The sequence below is a fragment of the Anomaloglossus baeobatrachus genome, chromosome 2 (assembly GCF_048569485.1).
Source record: "Anomaloglossus baeobatrachus isolate aAnoBae1 chromosome 2, aAnoBae1.hap1, whole genome shotgun sequence".
In the NCBI taxonomy this organism is placed as follows: domain Eukaryota; kingdom Metazoa; phylum Chordata; class Amphibia; order Anura; family Aromobatidae; genus Anomaloglossus; species Anomaloglossus baeobatrachus.
The window spans coordinates 630,790,430-630,813,505 of record NC_134354.1 but is presented as its reverse complement, the minus strand read 5'-3'; the positions used below and the strand labels follow the sequence as shown (position 1 = coordinate 630,813,505).

General features: G+C 44.3%; 1 protein-coding gene across 1 annotated transcript in view; it reads left to right on the top strand.

Annotated features, from left to right (window-relative positions):
- CPB2 (carboxypeptidase B2) overlaps positions 1 to 23,076 on the top strand; it is a 109,723-nt gene that overhangs the window by 43,240 nt on the left and 43,407 nt on the right. The window contains exons 2-3 of the mRNA XM_075333875.1: positions 5,187 to 5,225; positions 8,420 to 8,504. Of these exons, the coding sequence (XP_075189990.1) occupies positions 5,187 to 5,225; positions 8,420 to 8,504 (124 nt within the window). The remainder of the gene's footprint in view (positions 1 to 5,186; positions 5,226 to 8,419; positions 8,505 to 23,076) is intronic.

The window sequence follows — 23,076 nt, the reverse complement described above, 5'->3', positions numbered from 1 at the left end:
TGAGAGTTCCTTAGACCGCATGTTGTCTGGTCACAGCAACAGCTTCCAAATGCAAAACCACACACCTGTAATCAACCCCAGACCTTTTAACTACTTCATTGATTACAGGTTAACGAGGGAGACGCCTTCAGAGTTAATTGCAGCCCTTAGAGTCCCTTGTCCAATTACTTTTGGTCCCTTGAAAAAGAGGAGGCTATGCATTACAGAGCTATGATTCCTAAACTCTTTCTCCGATTTGGATGTGAAAACTCTCATATTGCAGCTGGGAGTGTGCACTTTCAGCCCATATTATATATATAATTGTATTTCTGAACATGTTTTTGTAAACAGCTAAAATAACAAAACTTGTGTCACTGTCCAAATATTTCTGGACCTAACTGTATATAATTTTCCAAGCTTTGCACATCTTTTACTCATAAAAAAACCTTTATTACAGTAATATCCATTTTTTTTCCGGTATGTGTCACACCGCTAGTCACAGCCCATCATCTTGCGGTGAAATTCCGCCCACAACCCAGTCACTCATCAAGACTTGGTCCCGCCTCATTGGGTAATGTTGGGCCAACTTCCAATTCCAGAAGTTGACATGATATCAGAGGTCTCTGCAGCCGGGGATCACGTGAAGAGGATGAGCGGACAGCAATAGTGCCGCTCACAAGCAGAATTGACCACAGAAGGTATTTAGAAAAAGCCTTCTGTTTCAGTTTTACACCGATGTGGCCACTATGCTTTGTAGTGGACCACCTCTTTAAGGGTTCACTCAAAAAAAATAAAAAAATAAAAAAAATTGCATTGCACTCTGACAAATGTTATTCAATGAGTCAGTGTTGATATGTAAATTTTTCCTCAGCTGGAAAAATCACAGCATACTACAATTGGCCTGCATGTTTTGGACAAAACTCGCCAATGCAAGTCAGCCAATGTAAGTCAATGGGTGCAAGAAATAAAATCGGACGGCACATAGACCATGCTTGTGGAGTCTGATTTTTACGCACACATCTCAAAGGAAAAACAAAAATAATATACAGCTATAGATAGATGACAGAAAGATATTACATAGATAGATAAAATAGATATCCTGCAGCTATATAATGTCACAACCCCCCTATATATTATAAACTTGCACTCTTAGTGCCTTTCATGTGTCAATAAAGGGTGTTTAGCCTGGTTTAACCTACTAAATAACAAATAATTTTAAAAAATGATGTGAAATCTCCCCTATTTTTGATAACCAGCAAAGCTAAAGCAGACAGCTGCAGGCTGATATTATCAGGCAGGGAAGATCCATGGTTATTGGGCTCTCCCCAGCCTCAAAATACCAGCCTGCAGCTGCCTCAGAAGTGGTGCATCATATTAGATGCTCCAATATTGGTGCTTTTCCTCAGCTCTCCTAAATTGCCCTGGTGCATTGGCAATTGGAGTAATGGTAGTTTGGGTTGATAAGAGCTGTGTAATGTCAGCTGGCATCAAGTTCTGGTGTTAGTAATGTAGATGCTTATCAGACACCCCCATTACTAACCCAGTAAGTAAAAAAAAATAAATACATTGCACAGATAAAAATAGTTTATTTGAAAAAACACTCCTCAAAACTTTCCTGGTTCACCAATTTATTTACAAAACAACAATCCACTGCAGGTCCAACGTCATCTAGGGAATCCAGTGTAGTCCACAAATGGAAACCTGAAAGACATAAAAAGAGATAAATAAAAACAAGAGGCTGTTCCTCATTCACCAATTTATTAGAAAGCAAAGTTCCCAGGTATGACGTGGTCTTGCGGTTCCCACAACGTTCATCAATTATGTGGATCAAAGGCTATGGAGCTCTGTTCTAAGGAACGTTGTGGGACTTTGAGCTGCAGCTACTCCTGGCTCACACTGCAATCAGCAAGACCAGAGACACCGATGAGCGATGACGTCAGGAAGGTCACCACTCATCATTCTGATGAACGGTGGCGTTTCGGACATCACCGCTCATCACAGACAACGGGTCTGCAGCTCAAAGTCTAATGATTAATGCGGTGCTATTTTTTGCACAGTATAGGGTATACATGGCAGGTTTTCCTATGTAGTTATCACTGTACTGCTATTCTATATGAGAAGATAATCTGTACTTGCACTCTATGTATGATTATATGCACAGGAATCCAATTTTTGTCCCTTCATTGTTATCCAATTGTGGATGAGGAGGGAATTTATGATTGTATTTTTTCACTGTGCTTTCCAGTTTTGTGCAATACCTAATAGTATTTTTTGTATACCTATAAGTGACAACATGTTATCCTGACCACACTGCCCTGCGTTTTTGAACTTTATATCATGTTTTTAAAAGGGTAAATATTTACCAAATTTTTGGATTGTATTTTGTAAATAATATATTACCATGGGTCATATTGTAGGTTCTATGCTAAATTGGGAACTCTTTTTGGTACTACACCTTATGCTTTGATTAATTAGTACATAAGCTTCTGCAATGCATCTATATAAACCAGGGGTTCCCCCAGCAACTCCTGTGATGTATATGCCCCCAGCCGTTCCTGTGATGTATATGCCACCAGCCCTTCCTGTTATGTACTGTATATGCCCCCAGAGTCCCTGTGATGTATATATACCCCCAGTATCTCCTGTGATGTACATGCCCCAGCATCTCCTGTGAAATATATGCCTCCAGCATCTCCTATGTGATATATATACAACAGTCCCTGCATCTCCTTTATGATATATATACAGCAGTCCCTGCATTTTCTATGTGATGTATATACAGCAGTCCCAGCTGACACAAACCTGGAAAAGCAGTTGTGAGAAGCAACATGATCAATATCACAACTGAACCAAAAAGAAGCAACTCCAGCTGGGGTGAGTTAATAGCAGGGTAGTTTTCAAGTTGATAATTTTTTGCGGCCCCCAAATAATGGTAGAAATTTCCAAATGGCCCCCAGTAGAAAAAAGGTTCCCCACCCCTGATATAAACTCTTACAATGCATTATTCTTAGGGAATAGGACTCATAGGCAGAATTTTGATCTTCGTTCTAGATATGATTTAGAGGAAAATATACAGGAAAGTCAGTAGAAAATAAAATTGTTTTGACGTTTTCGCTTGTATTTTATTTAGCCAGAAGGTGGCAGTATTTATCAAGAAGTACAAAATCTTGGACTGTCTTTTGCTGTACTTCATGAGATGAAGATGGTCTCTGTGTTATATGTGTGATACATTGTAAGGCAACCTTTACTAGCATTTTGATATTCTATTTATCTGTTTGCTTTTTTATATTTGATTACTATGGGGTCCGCCTGTATTCTGGTATGTGTGAATTTTTACAACAGAACAAAAAGTTCTGAGTGATTTGCATTCTCTTATGTTTTAAAAACAGACACAAAGTGGATCCATTTTTTCTTTTAATTAATTTTGTTTGTCTCTTCTTGGAACAGACAAATGTAATGTTACAGTGCCTACAAGTAGTATTCAACCCCCTGCAGATTTAGCAGGTTTGATAAGATGCAAATAAGTTAGAGCCTGCAAACTTCAAACAAGAGCAGGATTTATTAACAGATGCATAAATCTTACAAACCAATAAGTTATGTTGCTCAGTTAAATTTTAATAAATTTTCAACATAAAAGTGTGGGTCAATTATTATTCAACCCCTAGGTTTAATATTTTGTGTAATAACCCTTGTTTGCAATTACAGCTAATAATCGTCTTTTATAAGACTTGATCAGGCCGGCACAGGTCTCTGGAGTTATCTTGGCCCACTCCTCCATGCAGATCTTATCCAAGTTATCTAGGTTCTTTGGGTGTCTCATGTGGACTTTAATCTTGAGCTCCTTCCACAAGTTTTCAATTGGGTTAAGGTAAGGAGACTGACTAGGCCACTGCAACACCTTGATTTTTTCCCTCTTGAACCAGGCCTTGGTTTTCTTGGCTGTTTGCTTTGGGTCGTTGTCTTGTTGGAAGATGAAATGACGACCCATCTTAAGATCCTTGATCGAGGAGCGGAGGTTCTTGGCCAAAATCTCCAGGTAGGCCATGCTATCCATCTTCCCATGGATGCGGACCAGATGGCCAGGCCCCTTGGCTGAGAAACAGCCCCACAGCATGATGCTGCCACCACCATGCTTGACTGTAGGGATGGTATTCTTGGGGTCTTATGCAGTGCCATCCAGTCTCCAAACGTCACGTGTGTGGTTGGCACCAAAGATCTCGATCTTGGTCTCATCAAACCAGAGAACCTTGAACCAGTCTGTCTCAGAGTCCTCCAAGTGATCATGAGCAAACTGTAGACGAGCCTTCACATGACGCTTTGAAAGTAAAGGTACCTTACGGGCTCATCTGGAACGGAGACCATTGCGGTGGAGTACGTTACTTATGGTATTGACTGAAACCAATGTCCCCGCTGCCATGAGATCTTCCCGGAGCTCCTTCCTTGTTGTCCTTGGGTTAGCCTTGACTCTTCGGACAAGCCTGGCCTCAGCACGGGTGGAAACTTTCAAAGGCTGTCCAGGCCGTGGAAGGCTAACAGTAGTTCCATCAGCCTTCCACTTCCGGATGATGCTCCCAACAGTGGAGACAGGTAGGCCCAACTCCTTGGAAAGGGTTTTGTACCCCTTGCCAGCCTTGTGACCCTCCACGATCTTGTCTCTGATGGCCTTGGAATGCTCCTTTGTCTTTCCCATGTTGACCAAGTATGAGTGCTTTTCACAAGTTTGGGGAGGGTCTTAATTAGTCAGAAAAGGCTGGAAAAAGAGATAATTAATCCAAACATGTGAAGCTCATTGTTCTTTGTGCCTGAAAAACTTCTTAATACTTTAGGGGAACCAAACAGAATTCTGGTGGTTTGAGGGGTTGAATAATAAATGACCCTCTGAATAAACTTTTCACAATTTTAAAAAAAAAAATAAAAAAAGAAATAACATTCTTTTTTGCTGCAGTGCATTTCACACTTCCAGGCTGATCTACAGTCCAAATGTCACAATGCCAAGTTAATTCCGAATGTGTAAACCTGCTAAATCTGCAGGGGGTTGAATACTACTTGTAGGCACTGTATAATACTAGTGTGAACATGGCCTAAGTCTCTGTACTTATTTCTTCTATTCGTTTAATAAAGCATTTACTTTGTTTAATTAAAAAAGAATAGCAAGTTGTAATTTTTGTTTCCATATGAAAATAACAAAAATAAATTTATCATTTCAGATGTCCAGCAAGTCCAACAACACCATCACCCGAGGAACCGTAAATATGGTTTTATTACTGTTTAATAGGGAAAAAATAAATGATTCAATAGTGTTCATCATTAGCCTAGGGCTACAGGATCTCTCCGAGCTGCATAAATCACATTTAAAATGTAACTCAGATGATTTCCTATGGGAGAAAAATTGCAACTGTTTTGACTTTCAAAAAAGTAATGTTATGTAATGTTTGTAGCTTTTCTCTATAGGGTACATGGATTTCAGTCACCACATCTAGACATAGCCATAGTTTAAGGCTATTGACATCTTTGAAATGAAAACCAATGATTTCTGATGTTTCAGTCTGCAGTCTTCATTTATCCATTTATTTTTAGACCCACAAACATACAATTTGCATTCTACTCTACATTTCCAATTTTTCTCATGGGAGTGTCTCTCACCGGTAATACATGATGGATATGAGCTTTGTTGACTCCAGGCTGCTGCTGTCTTCACTTGCTTTTATGTATCAGCATAGCTTTAATACTTTACTTATTTCCTCTCCTTCTCCATGTGTTTTTCTTTTTGTCTATAGTCAGTTTTCTTTGCTTTACATAAAAAAAACCTTTAGATGTTCCCTCCTCCTGAACTGGAGGAGGGAATATACTATTTTGTAGTGCTTTTGTTCCTGGTTCTGACAGTTCTATCTGCAAAGCCATCAGAACCAGAAGCAGGAGCTTTAATAGTTTGGTATGATTTTTTGCAATCACTCAGCTACATAAAGGACTTAAAGATAGAGATGGGTGAACCCACAGATGTGGTCTGGCCAGACTTAAAACAAGAATTTCCGTTTCGGGACTGGACTTGACCCGAACTTGAGCCTAGAAACCGAACTCTATATGAATCTATGGGGACCCGAACATAAGTGCTATAAAATGGTGGTAATAAAGGCTAAGGGGCTGCAAAAGGAAGCAAAGCAGGGATTAATGCAGGACAAATATACTTACCAAGTTACCGCGTGGCTGTCACACAGCTTCATGATCTACTCATTAAATCTTATGAATATTCACTGTATCCCCCGCCCACCCTTTGTGAGTCTGTGATTGGTTACAGTCAGACTGCACCCCCACCCTCTGTGCCGGCATCTGTGATTGTTTGCCCTCACACTAGCTGTCTGGGTTCCCAAAGTGAAGGGTAAAAATAAATAAATAACTAGAAAGAAATGGCGTACGGTCCCCTGTATTTTGATACCCAGTGCAGATAAAGCAGACAGCTGGAGGCTGCATCCTCCAGCTGTGTGCTTTATCTTGGCTGTGTATCAAAATACAAGGAACCCCACCCACCTTTTTTAAAATTATTTAAAAAAATAATTTAAAAAAACATCATGGGGGTCGACTTCTATTTTGATGCCCAGACAAGATAAAGCAAGCAGCTCGGGACTGGTATTCTCAGGCTGGGAACGCCCATGCTTATAGGGCCCTCCCCAGCTTATAAACAGCAGCCTGCAGCAACCTCAGAATTGGCACATCCATTAGTTGTGCCAATCCTAGTGCTTATCCAGCTTATCATGATTGTCCTGGTGCGGTGGCAATCGGGGTAATATCAGTGGTTAATGACAGCTGTGATTTGTCAAAAAATCTCAGCTGACATGAAGCCCTGGATTAGTGGAATACATATTAGTGAATTAACTTTGACAAATCATAGCTGTCATTAACCCCTTACATTACTCCAACTTCAACTGCTCCAGGGCGATAAGCCAGGTAACTGCAAGGACTGGTGCATCTAATGGATGCACAGTGATATAGAAGAGGAAAGTCGGGCACTGCAGCGCTTAAAGTCAGTCAGTGGAGCCATACTCACAGTTCAGAGGCAGTCAGATGTTTCAGCTGTTCCAGGACTTGGCTGTTCCCAGGCTAATGGTGCCGTGCTGGGTTGCGCTCTGCTAGGAGCATGATCAAGATTCCAAAGTCCAGGAGTAGAAAGAAAGCGGCAGCTCACTCAGCGTCTGGCAAACATGAATCTTTATTCTGCTATTGCAGACATAGGCGCAGGAACAGTGGGGAGAGGAGGGGGTGCGGGGATGGGAGACGTCTCCCGTCCCCGCACCCCCTCCTCTCCCCACTGTTCCTGTGCCTATGTCTTCGATAGCAGAATAAAGGATGAGAAGTCCATGTTTGGGTTTCTTGAATGGTCACAACTGTAGGTGTCCGGTATGGACCCCAAACTTTATAGTTCAGGTTCTCCCATCAATATTTACATTCTACAGTAGAAAAATAGTAGACTATTCGTAATGAAGACTATTTAGAAAGTTGCTTAACATTTCAATTAGAAAATAAACAATGTAAAAAAAAAATCTGTGCAAAGATGAACATACCCTTAAAAGTTGTCATCTAGTGTACTATCAATAGCTTCTTTATTAGTATGTTGCACTTTTGAAGTGAAATCACCTGTCACATGATCTCTAACAGCGAGGTAACATTTGCATGGATAAGTCATAAATGTTGAAAATGTATTAACCCTTTAAGGGGGGGAAAAATGGTACGTCAAAGAGACAACAGACAAACAGGCTGATTCTAGAGTTTAGCGAGTACCTAACTATACGTACTTACTATACTCATAACGAATACTGTCTAATACTCGTGCATTCATTCCGAATAGCGTGTGCAATGCAAGTCAATGAGGAAAAACTCGCAAAGTATCGAGTAACCCGAATGCCGTCCTATTTGTGCGTGTAGCGAATAGTGCGGAATTCGGGTTACTCATTACATTGTGAGTATTCCCCATCGAATTGCATAGAGAGAGAGGGAGAGAGAGAGAGAAAGAAAGAGAGAGAGAGAGAGCGAGAGAGAGAAAGAGAGAGAAAAAAAAAAAAAGGATCCGGATCGTGCCCCCCGAATCCCGGGTACTGGTCGGACTCTAATCGGGCTCTCAAACCGTGCGGATCCGGATTTTGCGGATCCGGGTCCGCTCAACACTAGTTATGAGTATAGCAAGTACGAATAATTAGGTACTCGCTCAACTCTAACTGATTCATAAAACAGCTTTCGACAGAAATATGGCACAAAACTGTTTAAAATGTTGCAGTACTGTTGTGCAACTATCTGTTTTGGCAAAATTTCACATAGTTATTAAGTAGTATTTTAGAATGACTGGAATAAAAAATTGAACGGTATTTAAAGACCCATTATGAAGGAATTATTGCTATTAATACAGTACATAGTACATTTATGTTTATATATGTGTATATTTTTTTTTCAGCCAGGACCAGGTGATATATGTTCTACCACGTAGCGACCGCCAGGTTTTGATTCTTCAGAATATCACCTCCTCATTCGATGAGATGGTAATGACGTATTTTTCATTCTACCTTGGGGTTCACGATCTCACTCAGTCTATGCCTCCTTAAAAAAGGAATCTATAAGACCATTTATGCTGCTCACTTCAAGCCACTGATTGCTCTTTTAATGAAGATTATGTGGACAAATTATTTCCTAAAAATGTAAATTGTCAGCAGGTGGGGCAAGGAAAGCCTGTTTACACAGCCTGTTTACACTAGACAATTATAACGAAATGAGTGTTTCTAAAAACATTAGTTCACAATATACGTGTGGTATAATTGCACCTTTAGAGCGGAAAAACTGCTGAACTGAATTGCTGTTAGATGCATTGTGATGGATATATGAACAGTATTTGTTGGTAAAATATGGGTACAGGTCCTGTATTTTTTACTGTTACAGCTGAATGTGCCTGTTTCTGATGGTGATGAGAAGACACTTCTAACAAGGAGATGCCTTAAGTTTGGGGGCTGTTTGTAGGTGAGAAGTAATAGTTCTTGGAATATTTCCTTTAGTTGGTGGTCTCTGTGGAATATGGGTTGAAGATCAGCATCAATTTTCCTTAGGATGCTCATGTGACGCCCTGGCAAAACCAGGTAGTCACAAATAGGCCCCCGCATTACACCGTTCCCTCACTAGGAAACATACAGCTAACCAGAAACCCTAGTCACCCCCCTTAGGGAAAGATAGACACACCAGTGGGCGTGACCAGGCAGTTGAGACATGCCCACCTAGGGGTCCAGACAGCCCGGGGTGGGAAAAATAGTTAGTTAAGCTGAGAGTGGAGTTTGGAGAGGAGTGTGGGCTGGAGCTAAGTGTAGCTCCAGCAGTACAGTTCAAGTTGAACAGTAACAGGGTAGGAGCCCTGGTGCCACTGGCTAGGAGGCAGACGGTGGTCTCCATCAGCAGGAGACGGGAAGACGGCTCAGCAGAACCGAGGTGGACTGGAACAGGGTTGTAGCCCGCCGGTACCGACACGGGGAACCGACCCAGAAACCATAGCACAAAGGGGGGTACTCGGACCCTGAAGCCAGAAACCGGAACCAAGCGGACTGGTTAATTCACCAATTGAGGCCAGGACTAGAGGTCCTGTCCCACCCAAAGTTCCTCATTGAAGACAACAGCCCACCGATAGGGATAAAAGGTCACCGTCAGGGCCCATAGATCCCACAGGCCAGCGTCTGCGGGCACGACTCCTTAGGCCACATCCAGCAGGGAGCGGACTCCTGAGTTTCACACTAGGAAAGTCCACCTTAGACAAGCAGTGCAGGAAAAGGATAGAGACCACCAGCCGGGTGGGGGACCCGAATGCAACCGGTCGTGGCACCGGCAACCATCACATTGGTTTACCAGCGACTTGTGTGGTTTATTAACAGTGAGTACACCAACACTCCCTGCGGTCGCTATGCCCTGGAACGAGCCACCGGGTCCCGGGGCCACCATCCCTGCCCACAGAGGGGTTAATAACTTGCTGCACAACATCTTACCCGGGTGCCCCATAACAGCAGCGGTGGTGTCCCACCTCACCACACACTGTGGGTGGCGTCACGAACTTACTACGGCCTAGCACATACATCTACGCCCCCCCATTTATTCGGCGTGTCCGTGAGACCCTCAAGTCCGGAGAGAGTTGAGTCACTACCCCTGAAGGCCCGGATCCGAGCAGCGCCGGCTGCTGGCACGGGGACGGCACACCCCGAAACTTGGCGTCATGAACAGGATACTTACCCATCCACTTACCTTGTGGGAGTGCGCCTTGTATTGGACAGTCAGCGGTGATCCGTTGCAAAATTTTCAGAAGTCGCCATCTTGCCGCCATTTTGGGCGTGAAAACTACAGCCCAGCGTCTTCTTCCCCGAGAAAAGGGTGCGAAAGCCGAAGCCCCGCCCCCTGGGAACGCGGTCGGAAAGCAAGCCGGAGGTCGCAAAATGAAACTAACAGGCCGCAGAAAGAAGTGCTTGCAAAAGACTAATGGGGGGCGGGTGAAGATTTTGCGACATGTGACCGAGCAGATAAATGGCAGGGACTCCAGGACCCCGCCACCCTTCTTGTTCCTGGATACCACCAACTGTGCAGCATGGCCGACCCGTCTGGAAAGCCCGCAGTGCAGGAACCCATGCCCGGAACAGCCGACTGGGTGGAACCCCAGACGGAGCGAATGTGCCGCCGGATCCAGGCACAGGTGAGCTTTCTGCTCCAGAGATGGAAGGCCGAAATGGCGGAGTTGGCCGCAGCCGTTCAGGCCCGTGAAGTGGAAGCAGCCTTGGAGGAGCGGGTAAGCGACCCACGCCCCTATGTCCCCCAGGGACCGGCCGACCAGGCTGAGGGACCCGGTCTGCCCCTGCCCGCTACACTGCCTCCCTCGCTGCCTGTACCTGTTGCCGTCACCCCGCTCGGTCCGCTGCCACCAACACCGGCAGCGGTACCCGTTCCGTCAGCCCACAAGGACCAGCCAGAGGAAGCAGTAAAGTTCAAGTTGAACGGTACCAGGGTAGGAGCCCTGGTGCCACTGGCTAGGAGGCAGACGGTGGTCTCCGTCAGCAGGAGACGGGAAGACGGCTCAGCAGAACCAAGATGGACCGGGACAGGGTTGTAGCCCGCCGGTACTGACACGGGGAACCAACCCGGAATCCGTAGCACAAAGGGGTGTACTCGGACCCTGAAGCCAGAAACCGGATTCAAGCGGACTGGTTAATTCACCGATTGAGGCCAGGGCTAGAGGTCCTGTCCGACCCAAAGTCCCTCATAGAAGACAATAGCCCACCGATAGGGATAAAAGGTCACCACCAGGACCCATAGATCCCACGGGCCAGCGTCTGCAGGCACGGCTTCTTAGGCCACATCCAGCCGGGAGCAGACTCCTGAGTTTCACACTAGGAAAGTACAACTTACACAAGCAGTGCAGGAAAAGGATAGAGACCACCAGCTGGGTGGGGGACCCAAGTACAACCGGCCGCAGCACCTGCAACCATCACCTTGGTTTACCAGCGACTTGTGTGGTTTATTAACAGTGAGTACACCAACACTCCCTGCGGTCGCTATCCCCTGCACCGAGCCACCGGGTCCCGGGGCCACCATTCCTGCCCACGGAGGGGTTAACAACTTGCTGCACAACATCTTCCCTGGGTGCCCCATAACAGCAGCGGTGGTGTCTCACCTCACCACACACCGTGGGTGGCGTCACGAACTTACTACGGCTTAGCCCGTACATCTACGTCCCCCCATTTATTTGGCGTGTCCCCGAGACCCTCAGGTCCGGAGACCCTCGAGCCACCACCCCAGAAGGCCCGGATCCGAGCAGCGCCGGCTGCTGGCACAGGGGTGGCACACTCAAGTGGGGGTTGTATGTGACCACAAGAGGTACAGAGACCAAACAAGCCATTCAATCTACTGGAAAATTTCTCAGTAACCATTATTCCGGAGAGTATCAATTTTGCTCGATCAAGGATAATTGAGGGAGACTTTTAGGCACCTGCAATAGTTATCCCAGCTGCAAGGAACATGAAAGATAAATTTGTGAATATGTTTTGTGGTATCAAGTCTATTTAACACAGCCTCCAAAGGGGACCAGATCGAAAAAAAATTGGCAATGTGATTTTTCAGCTAAGTCAACATTAGGAATCTATGTGTTCAGATCTGCAGTTGTTTTTGAAGAGATTTTGAAACTCTTTTCCTTATGGTTTTTTTGCAGCCTTTTGAGTTTTGATTTGACAGTGTCAACTTTGGAACAGATTCCACAAAGGATCCGCATCAAAGAAATTTTTTAGTGTCAAAATGTAAAAAATGCCAACAGAAAAAAAATCTCAATAGCAAGGATATTTAAAAGAGTATTCAAGCATTTTTTTTAATGTGGATTTTTAAGCAGCTTCGTGGGAAGAAGACAGCACCCGAAGAGAGCACACCGGGAAAGAGAAAGAGCACAGAGGGAATGCGGGGGGGGGGGGGAGTGCATGGGGGAGACAGCGCACAAGGGGGAGAGAGCAGGGGGGAACTGCGCACAGGGTTAAAGAGTTCACGGGGGAGAGAGTGCATGGGGAAGACAGCGCACAAGGGGGGAGAGAGCAGGGGGAAACAGCGCACAGGGGAGAGAGTGCATGGTGGAGAGTGAGCAGAGGGGTAACTGCGCACAGGGGGAGGGAGTTAATGATGGGGGAACGAGTGCATGGGGATAGCAGTGCACAAGAGGGAGAAAGCGGGGGGTGACAGTGCATTGGGGGACTGTGCACAGGCGGATAAGAGAGCACAAAAGAGGAGACAGTGCACCGGGGAGAGCGCATGGGGGAGAAGACAGCGTATATATATATATATATATATATATATATATAGAGAGAGATATATATATATATATATATATATATACACAGCCTGCAACCTCTATATTATAATCATGAACCGTCGTATGTGTTAAAGTGACCCACTGAGACTCTTTCGCCCAGGGCCAACAGAAGCCAGACGGAGAGCTGCGCTTGGTAGAATGGCTATACGACAGCTGTTGTTGGGAGTAGGACTATGTGAAAGCTGTCCCTGAGTTTTAGGGCTGTACGAGAGCTGTCCCTAGGTAGAAGGGCTATATTAGAGGTGTCCGAGAGCTGTCCTTGAATTGTAGGGCTGTACAAGACCTGTTCCTGGGTAGTAGGCAGTAGTACAGCTGTCCCTGGGTACTAGGGCTATACAACATCTGTTCTTGGGTAGTAAAGCTGTCCCTGAGTAGTGGAACCTGCTCGCTTTTGCTGGACCCTATGCTAAGTAATGGCTACCTTCACGCTGACTTAAAGGTTCAAAGATAGAACCTGCTCCCTGTGCTTATGACACCTCCATTGTTAAATGCCTTCTGACTGTGTCCCCAAGATTTCAAAGATGGCACCAACTTCTTATGTTGTTGCTGTCCCTCTACTAAGCACTGGCTGTGTCTCTTCAAATTCCAAGATTGCACCAGCTCCCTTTTGCTGACTCCACCCATTTCTTAAGTGCTGGCTGTGTCAACGTAAAACTCAGCAGGTACGTAGTAGAGGGGGTGGCACCAGCACAGCGGGCGTGTGCCATCTTGGATTTTGAGTTTCAGCGCACACGTCCACATTGCTCTTTAAAAAGAGCCATATTGAAGCTGTCATACTGATTAAAATGATACTGTATAGGAGTTCAAGAAATCATTTTTGTATATTTTCTTTAATCTGTTATTGAAGTTCTATTCTATTCATATCTTCATGCATTGGGATGGGCCTGTGGGGCAGAATGGTGTTCAGTTCTGTTCTGGTCCCTTCACTGTTTCTAGATGTCTTCTCTTCATCATTAATTACATTTTCACTGGCACTGCCTTAGCCACTGGCGGTACTTGCACAGATTGATCACTTGGCAGTCTTCTAGAAAATACACAGACTGCTCAGTGCCGGTGTGCCGCCCCCGCGTCAGCAGGCGGGCTGCTTGGATCCAGATCCACGGTGGCTCGAGGGGCGTCCAGATCTGGGGGTCGTGCGGCCACTCAAATAAAGTAGATATTTACAGGGGACAGTATATTTGAAGTTTGTGATGCTACCCGTGCTGTATGGTAAGGTGGGGTACCACCACTGTGGCTGGGAGTACCCAGGAGCGATGGAGCGGGCAGCTAGGTGTTTAACCCCTCCACGGGTGGCGGGATGCCCCGGGACTCGGTGATGGTGTTGGGAGTGCCGTTGGGAATGGAAGGGTCACCTGCGTACTCAGTCCATAAACCTAACACTGACAACTTGGTAAACCAAAGTTGTGGACACCGCTGCCGCCGAGGGAAGCACGTTTGGGTCCCGTTCCCTCTGGTGTTGCCTGATGATCTGTGACCTTTCTCTTGGCACTAAGTTCTCTTGCTAGTTGGCCCCTGTAGTATAGAACTAGTCGGGTACCGCTCCCCAGTGTGGCTAACTGAGGGAGCTTGCTCTCAGGGTTCACGCTTTGGATTTCCTGGACCATTTTAGTGGAAAGTCCTATCCCCCTCGTTGCGCTAGTACCCCGATTTTGGAGCGGGTGGAGAGCGGATCTTGAAGGCTCCGTTCTCATCGGGTGAATTGTCAGGTTGCCTGAAGCTATTCCCTGACCTAGGGTCCACGTACCCCGTCGTGCCCTGGTCCCAGCCCGGTGATGGTACAAGGTTGACGGCTGTCGTCCTCGACAGTTTCATGCCCCTTGTCACGATCCCCTGCGACCGGGGGTCCAGCTCTTCCTAGGCCAAGACTACCGTCTGCCACCTAGTTACTTCCAAGAAGCCCGGCTCCTGACCTTCACTCCTACACTTCTTCACTCCAACTGAACTACTCCTGACACTCCTGACCACCCCTTCCTCACCCCCCAAGTGGGCGACCCTATTCCACTCAGGCCGTCCACTGGTGTGTCTGGTGGGTGTAGTGCAGAGTGTTCCTAGGATTTTGATTGACCGTTGTTGGCAACACCATAAGTTGGGGACCCATAACCAAGGAGGAGGTGGATATTGCAAAGAAGGGCAGATTGCACAATACCCTGTGACGACCTGATAGGCCAGGGCGTCACACCACCAGCGCCATTTTACTACAGTCGCCATGAGATCAATCTGCACAAGCACCACAGACGGCTAGGACAGCGCCAACGGGAAATTTAAATTTAAATCCTCCTGTGTCTTCACCTAGCGGGCCATATAAAATGATGCAAGCACAATTGATCGTTGGGAGGTGGTGTGCTGCACTTTTTCTGCACTGACTGAGCTTGACAGCCCGCTCAGAGAACTGGTGATTCCTAGTACGGGGGCTGGCAAAATGCAGCTGCCAAGGAGACACCTCAGACCGCCACATCAGGTGGCTCTACAGTGCCCCTGCACCAGGGGCAATGGCTGGCCCACCTATTCACCCTAGATATGCCCCTGTTTCAAAAACCAAGTATAATTTTTTTTAAACTTTACAACTTCATACTTGCTACTTTGTTTTGGTATATCACATCAAATCCCAATAAAATACATTTAAGTTTGTGGGTATAGCATAAAAAATTTGGAAAAGTTCACGGGGTATGAATACCTTTTCAAGGCACTGTGTGTAAAGACTTAAGCGGGCTTTACACGCTGCGACATCGCTAGCAATTGCTAGCGAAGTTGAGCGCGATAGCACCCGCCCCCGTCGTACGTTCGATATGTGGTGATCGCTGCCGTAACGAACATTATCGCTACGGCAGCCTCACACGCACATACCTGCTCTGCGACGTCGCTCTGGCCGGCGAACTGCCTCCTTTCTAAGGGGGCTGGTCGTGCGGCATCACAGCGACGTCACACGGCAGCCGTCCAATAGAAGCGGAGGGGCGGAGATGAGTGGGACATAAACATCCCGCCCACCTCCTCCCTTCCGCATTGCTGGTGGAGGCAGGTAAGGAGATGTTTGTCGCTCCTGCGGTGTCACACATAGCGATGTGTGCTGCTGCAGGAACGACAAACAACATCGCTAAAAAGAAGAAAACGATTTTTTATTTCAGGACGACCTCTCCACGGCAAACGATTTTGCCCTCTTTTGTGATCGTTTCAGATCGCTCTTAAGTTTTACACACTGCGATATCATTAATGACGCCGGATGTGCGTCACAAACAATGTGACCCCGACAATAATTCATTAACGATATCGTAGCGTGTAAACCCCACTTTACTATTGGGATGTTCACTAAATAGACTTGACACTAACAATGTGATTTAACTACATTCAATTTTACATTTTTACTTTCTCTATGTGCTCTGATTTCAGATCAAAATACTATTTAAAAATACAAAAAAAATAAAATTAAAAATTGTGTTGCACTCTATTTTTAAACTTACTGTTAATATAAAACACATAAAGGATAGATGAGTGACCACAAATAATATATATTACACATATAATTTTTTTAATACATAAAAATAAAATGTATTAAACATATTAAATATTAAAATAGTGGGGGGCAAAAAAAAACAAAAAAACAAAAACTAAAGAAAATGTGTCAAAAAAAGGGTATTAAATAAAGTGTTGTATTCTTTTTGAAATAAGAATATATTAGTCTGTGTGTCCAAGATACAGAAGAAGTAAAAAGAAATAGCTAAGTACATAATTACTGTATTGTTTAAATAAACTGCATGTATCAAATGTCAGATATACCATGAAAAATAGAACAACACAAATGTAAGGATCCCAGGACTCCGACGCATGTTTCGCTCACGACTTTCTCAAGTAGAGAATGTGGATTAGTTATACAAAATTTTACTATTTTTTTCTTACTCTATTTGATCTGATTTCAGATCAAAATGCTATTAAAAAAAACCCAAACATATTAAGGCTATGTGTCACACTAGGTACGGGGAAGCACCAAACGAACGGTGAAAGGGATGGGAATTCCTGTTTTTAGGGAAAGGGAAGATGGTGACCCCTGACCAAACCTATTTCTTGTCCCTGAGGTCCCTCACCACCCTAGATAGTTTCCGCACCTATGTGCCGAGCCGGATACCTGACCCTAGGTATCAGAGCTGGACCCTAAATTAGAAACGGATGGGATGAGCTCTTTGTCTACCCCACTAAACATTATAGATTACACAAGGAGAACACACAGGGGGAAAATGCATGAACTACTTATCTACAGATGACACAGGTAGAAGTTCATTAAGGTTTTTTAGCAATTATACTACAGAGAAGTACAAGCCACCTGCTTGTAACCAAGGCTTGAATGAACTGAAAAATATTACCAGCCTCAGTCCAAGCAAGGAAGGGGTATTTAAGCACCAAGAGAATACTGATGATCAGCAGCTGGGTAGAAAGCGAGCTTCTACTGGGTCCAAAAAGGAGAGAGATGAATCCAGCAGGAAAGCTACCTTTATCAATGAATACTGGCAGCAGGAACCAAGTAATCTGCGCAGCAAGAAGCTGTGACCTTCTATGGCCAGAAACCACATGACTGTCTGTCACCAGTGATTCCCCTGTGACACTATATTCACATGTTACGTTTTTGCGGAGTTTCTTCTGCAGTCAAAACCTGCTCTATTGGCAGTAAGAAAGATGCTTCAAAAAGCAGGTTTTGCTGTGTTTTTTTATGTGGGGTTTTTTTTGCATTTTTTGTAAGCGTTTTGGTGTGTATCTGTCTACAATATATTTTTAATAAAGTTAGTTTAATTTATTATAAAAGCAACAAAAATGCAACAAAATTGCAGCAAAAATGTAGCTGTTACATGTTTCCAATTTCGTATGGCTTTCAATGGTCTAAAAATGCTGCAAAATGCTGAAAAAAAGAAGCAATTTTCCATTTGGCACGAATAAAAACCCAATTGTGTGCAAAATGTTGCTGATACTGAAAAGATGAATTAGCTACTGGGTATAAATTCACAAAATTGGTCAAAGGATAGCTCAGTGAATAATAGAGAACCTAAAATATAACCTTTAATATAATTATAATTAAAAATCCAATTAGGACTTAAAAAATATAAAACCGCCAATACACTCAACACCTGCAGAGGTAGAGATTGGCTAGTTAGAGAATGTGGACTTTATTGTTCATGTAACCAGTTACTGTATATAACCGGAAAAATAGATCCGCAGCATATTAATGAAGTATGTGCTGTATATTATGCCGCCATATAGTCACCTGACTCAGATGAATGGCAGTAACACAATTGGTAGAGAAAATCAGGAACGGTCTTACCCAATCTGCCGTATACACCTTTCCCTACTTATAAGGCACTGGATGCTGGATAGTCTTGGTAACCACCATAACGGAGAAAACACCTGGTCCTTTATCTGAATGACTCAGGATCCCCACTGGTTCCCAACATGCGTCCAGCCGTTGTGCATGAAACTCCCAACGCGTTTCTTATATCATCAGGGGAGCATAAACATCCCAAATTCCGGTCAAAAATGACCAACACAATATGGCATAAGTTACTGTTGAAAAATATATAAACCACGTTAATCAAACGATCCGAGTATGATAACCAAGGTAAACGGTACATGCAACAAAGCGAGTATAACTTACATCCATCACCTCCAGGAATAACCTGGGCAGATCGCGTCTATCATGCATCGCCGCCTGGTTTAAATAAACCGCTCATTCGGAATAGCGTGTGACGTCACATCCGCTTGTAGCGGTGAGCTCACTTCCGGGTCACCTGATCGCAACCGCGGTCTGCACGTCACAGAAGGGGCGTATAATTTAGTCATGTGCTCCTATGCTTCAAGGCAGTATGACTACAACAAAATGGCCGCGATTAGTCTCGCAAATACGCGGTAGTGATACGGCCAATCTATTAACAATGGCCCATCAAAAATGGCAGATGGGCCATACGAGTAACTGTAACATCTGCTACAGGCACCCAGATGGGTAGATGACTCTACAAACATTGCAAACGGGCAGAAAATAAAAATTTAGAAAAAAGCAAAAAGAATCAGGACGACTCCCAGGAGGAAATATCAAAAAGGCAGAGCCAATGGAAAAAATATATCTAATTGTTAAAAATAGACCACACGACAATGGATCAGAGAAGGCCAGAATAGACCAGGAGTATTAGATCACAACCAACATCAGATCACTTAAAAGATTTTTGACCAAAAAACCTCAATATGGGCATGAGGGAAGAAAACCACCACCAATCTAACCACAACTAAGGGCCCTAAGATAAAAGCTGACCCTACCTGTTTGTGGAGGTCGGCACCCTAAAAAGTACGGTGATTGGTGCCCCCACTCGGGCGGCGACTGTCCCTCCTACATTATCTCTAATCTAGTCTACCACAAAGGGTGCAAAGGAGAGAGCTTCATTGAGGCCCAATGGTTTACTAGTTTTAAGCCAAAAAATCCACTTGGTTTCTTGTTTAAGAATTTTATTGTCCCAATTCCCACCTCTAAGAGGGGGGGGCACTACATCAATGCCCTGGAAGCTAATTGCTTTAGCATCCCCTGCATGATGTTCCATGATGTGACGGGCCACTGGAGTATCATTGCCCAGGCGAATGTCCCGGATATGCTCCCCTATTCTCCTCCTAAATTCCCTTTTGGTCTTGCCCACATACTCTTTGTGACAACTACAGGTGGCTTTGTATATAACGCCCTTAGTTCTGCAATTAATGAAAGAGCGGATGTCATATCGTTTTTCCAGAACATGGGAAAAGAAAAATTTTCCCGGCTTAAGGTAACTACATGCAATGCACCCGCTACACTTGTAGCAGCCTTTGACTGGATTAGTCAGCCATGTCCCAGTATGACATGAGAAATGGCTGTGCACCAGTCTCTCTTTTATAGAGCGGGCCTTCCTGTAGGTCACTGCAGGGGCGTTGGGAATACATTTACCGATGTCATCGTCCATTTTGAGAATGGACCAATGTCTCTCAAGAATCCTTCTAACCTCCTCTGATCCATTATTAAAGGTGGTAATAAAGCGAATGAATTCCTCATCTGATGTTGGTCTCCCTGATCCATGTAGAAGATCATTCCTGGTTTTCTGCTGTGTCTCAAAAAAGGCTTTCTTAATCACGTGGTTCGGATATCCTCTATGATGAAATCTGGAACTCAAATCAAGGGCCTGTTGGTGGAATCTCTGCTCATCCGAGCAGTTTCGTTTTAGTCTGTAAAATTGACCCTTCGGAATCCCTCTTTTCAGACCATTAGGATGGCTGCTCTCCCATCGTAGGAGCGAATTGGTAGCCGTTGGTTTCCTATATGTACTGGTATGAATGTTCCCATTAGAGTCTCTTTCAATCAGCACATCAAGAAAAGGCAAACTCCATCTATCAAACTCACAAGTGAAGAACAAGCCCAAAGAATTATTGTTCAGAGCCGCAACCGTTCCGATTATTTCATCTTCAGTACCCCTCCATAGAACAAACACGTCGTCTATGAAGCGACACCATAGCAAAATGCTATCCTGGGAGACAGGGGATGAATCCCCAAAAACACAGGTCTCCTCCCACCAACCGAGGAGGAGATTAGCATACGATGGGGCCACTGGACTCCCCATCGCGGTCCCCCTCAGCTGGTGGTACACCTGTCCATTAAACAAGAAGGAATTATTCTTGAGACAAAACTCCACAAGACTCAAGAGAAAAGCATTATGGTCATCAAATTGCTGTCCCCTACTCTTCAAGAAAAAGTTTACCGCCTGCAGGCCTAGATCGTGTCTAATAGAAGAATAGAGGGATTCGACATCAATACTAACCAAAAAGACATCATCTTCAATCGTAATACCCTCCAATTTTTTAAGTAGATCAGTGGTGTCTTTGAGATAGGACCCCAAAGATGTAACAAAAGGTCTTAGTATTCTATCCGCATAGATGCCTATGTTTTGCGAAACACTGCCGATGCCCGACACTATTGGCCTACCCCGTAATGGAGATAGGCCCTTGTGTACTTTCGGCAAGCAATAAAAGGTGGGGGTCACCGGAAAAGGAGGGTATAGAAAATCGAATTCAGTATTGCTGATCAAGTCTCTGTCACGTGCACCCAACAATAGCCCTCTCAATGTCAACAGGTAGTCTGATGTAGGATTACCATTCAATTTCTCATAATTAGATTTGTCCCCAAGGATGTCCATACACATTTTTTTGTAGTCAGAGACATTCATGAGTACGATATTGCCCCCTTTATCAGATTCCTTCACAACGATGTTAGTGTCCCTCTCCAAATTACCCAAACATTCCATCTCCTGCCTGGTAAGATTAAATTTCCTGTTATGCTTGTCAGTGATCATACCTAAGTCACGTGTAACCAGATTACAAAATACATCAATGGCCGATACTTCACTATTGGTCGGGGGCATCTTATTGCTTTTTAGTTTGAGATCAGTAAAGGGACCCCTACCCTCCAAATTTGGATTGATGTCACTCAAGTTGTAAAGAAGTCTGACATCCTCCAAAAGATCATTGGCAATACCCATCTCTCTGCAAACTTTCTTATTCTCCATGGCAAAGTGTTTTTTCCATTTAAGTTTTCGTGTAAACAGATTGAGATCTTTTACTGCATCAAAATGATTGAAATCAGATGTGGGGACGAAGGAGAGACCCTTACTCAGTACCGTCATCTCTAAATCAGAGAGGAGCCTGTCCGATAGATAAATTATTTGGGTTGAACCCCCTGTGGGTTGTACCCCCCCGGACCCTGTTTGCTCCTCAGAAAGTGGTTGGACTCTAAAAAAGGTCCCTTGTTATAACCACCCCTATCAGAATTCCTACCTCTTCCCCTTTGTTTGGTCCTCCGCTGATTACTCCTCCCCTCTGTATCCGAATACTCTGTGTCAGTTGAGGTACCCTCCGTATCACTAGGTTTATTATACCTAATAACTGGAAAATTATAAGCCTTATTGTCTCTGAATTCCTGTACGTCTCTGATGTAAAACCTGTGTTTTTTCTCCTTGAGATGGTACTGATGTTTCTCAATGACACCCTGTAGGGTAGTTTCCTTCGTCCCAAACTCCGCCTCACTAGAAAATTTCTTAGTGATCTCAATCTGCTCCTTGAGTAGGCCGTCAAGTTTGGCCAGATTCTTTTTTTCCTCTTCCAAGAGGAGGATCATTAATTTCAATGAGCAGTTTGTGATCTCTTTACGCCATGCAGAAATTAGCTCTGGACTTTTATATCTGTAATTGGGAGTAAGAGAAATACGTATATTACGTGGTACAATTTGATCTTTAAGATAGCATTCGAGAGATTGTATCTCCCACCAGGAAGTGACCCGATTCTTATAAGTCTTAGTTAGATCCCTAAACGCACCATTTAGTGAGGGTGTATATTTTTTCTGTGTGAACTCCCTCTCTGAGAAAACCTCCCTCGCCTCTGTGGTCCATGTACTGGTATCAATGCCCGTTGCAAGAAAGCCAGCCATACCCTTACAGAAATAATGAATTAGCTACTGGGTATAAATTCACAAAATTGGTCAAAGGATAGCTCAGTGAATAATAGAGAACCTAAAATATAACCTTTAATATAATTATAATTAAAAATCCAATTAGGACTTAAAAAATATAAAACCGCCAATACACTCAACACCTGCAGAGGTAGAGATTGGCTAGTTAGAGAATGTGGACTTTATTGTTCATGTAACCAGTTACTGTATATAACCGGAAAAATAGATCCGCAGCATATTAATGAAGTATGTGCTGTATATTATGCCGCCATATAGTCACCTGACTCAGATGAATGGCAGTAACACAATTGGTAGAGAAAATCAGGAACGGTCTTACCCAATCTGCCGTATACACCTTTCCCTACTTATAAGGCACTGGATGCTGGATAGTCTTGGTAACCACCATAACGGAGAAAACACCTGGTCCTTTATCTGAATGACTCAGGATCCCCACTGGTTCCCAACATGCGTCCAGCCGTTGTGCATGAAACTCCCAACGCGTTTCTTATATCATCAGGGGAGCATAAACATCCCAAATTCCGGTCAAAAATGACCAACACAATATGGCATAAGTTACTGTTGAAAAATATATAAACCACGTTAATCAAACGATCCGAGTATGATAACCAAGGTAAACGGTACATGCAACAAAGCGAGTATAACTTACATCCATCACCTCCAGGAATAACCTGGGCAGATCGCGTCTATCATGCATCGCCGCCTGGTTTAAATAAACCGCTCATTCGGAATAGCGTGT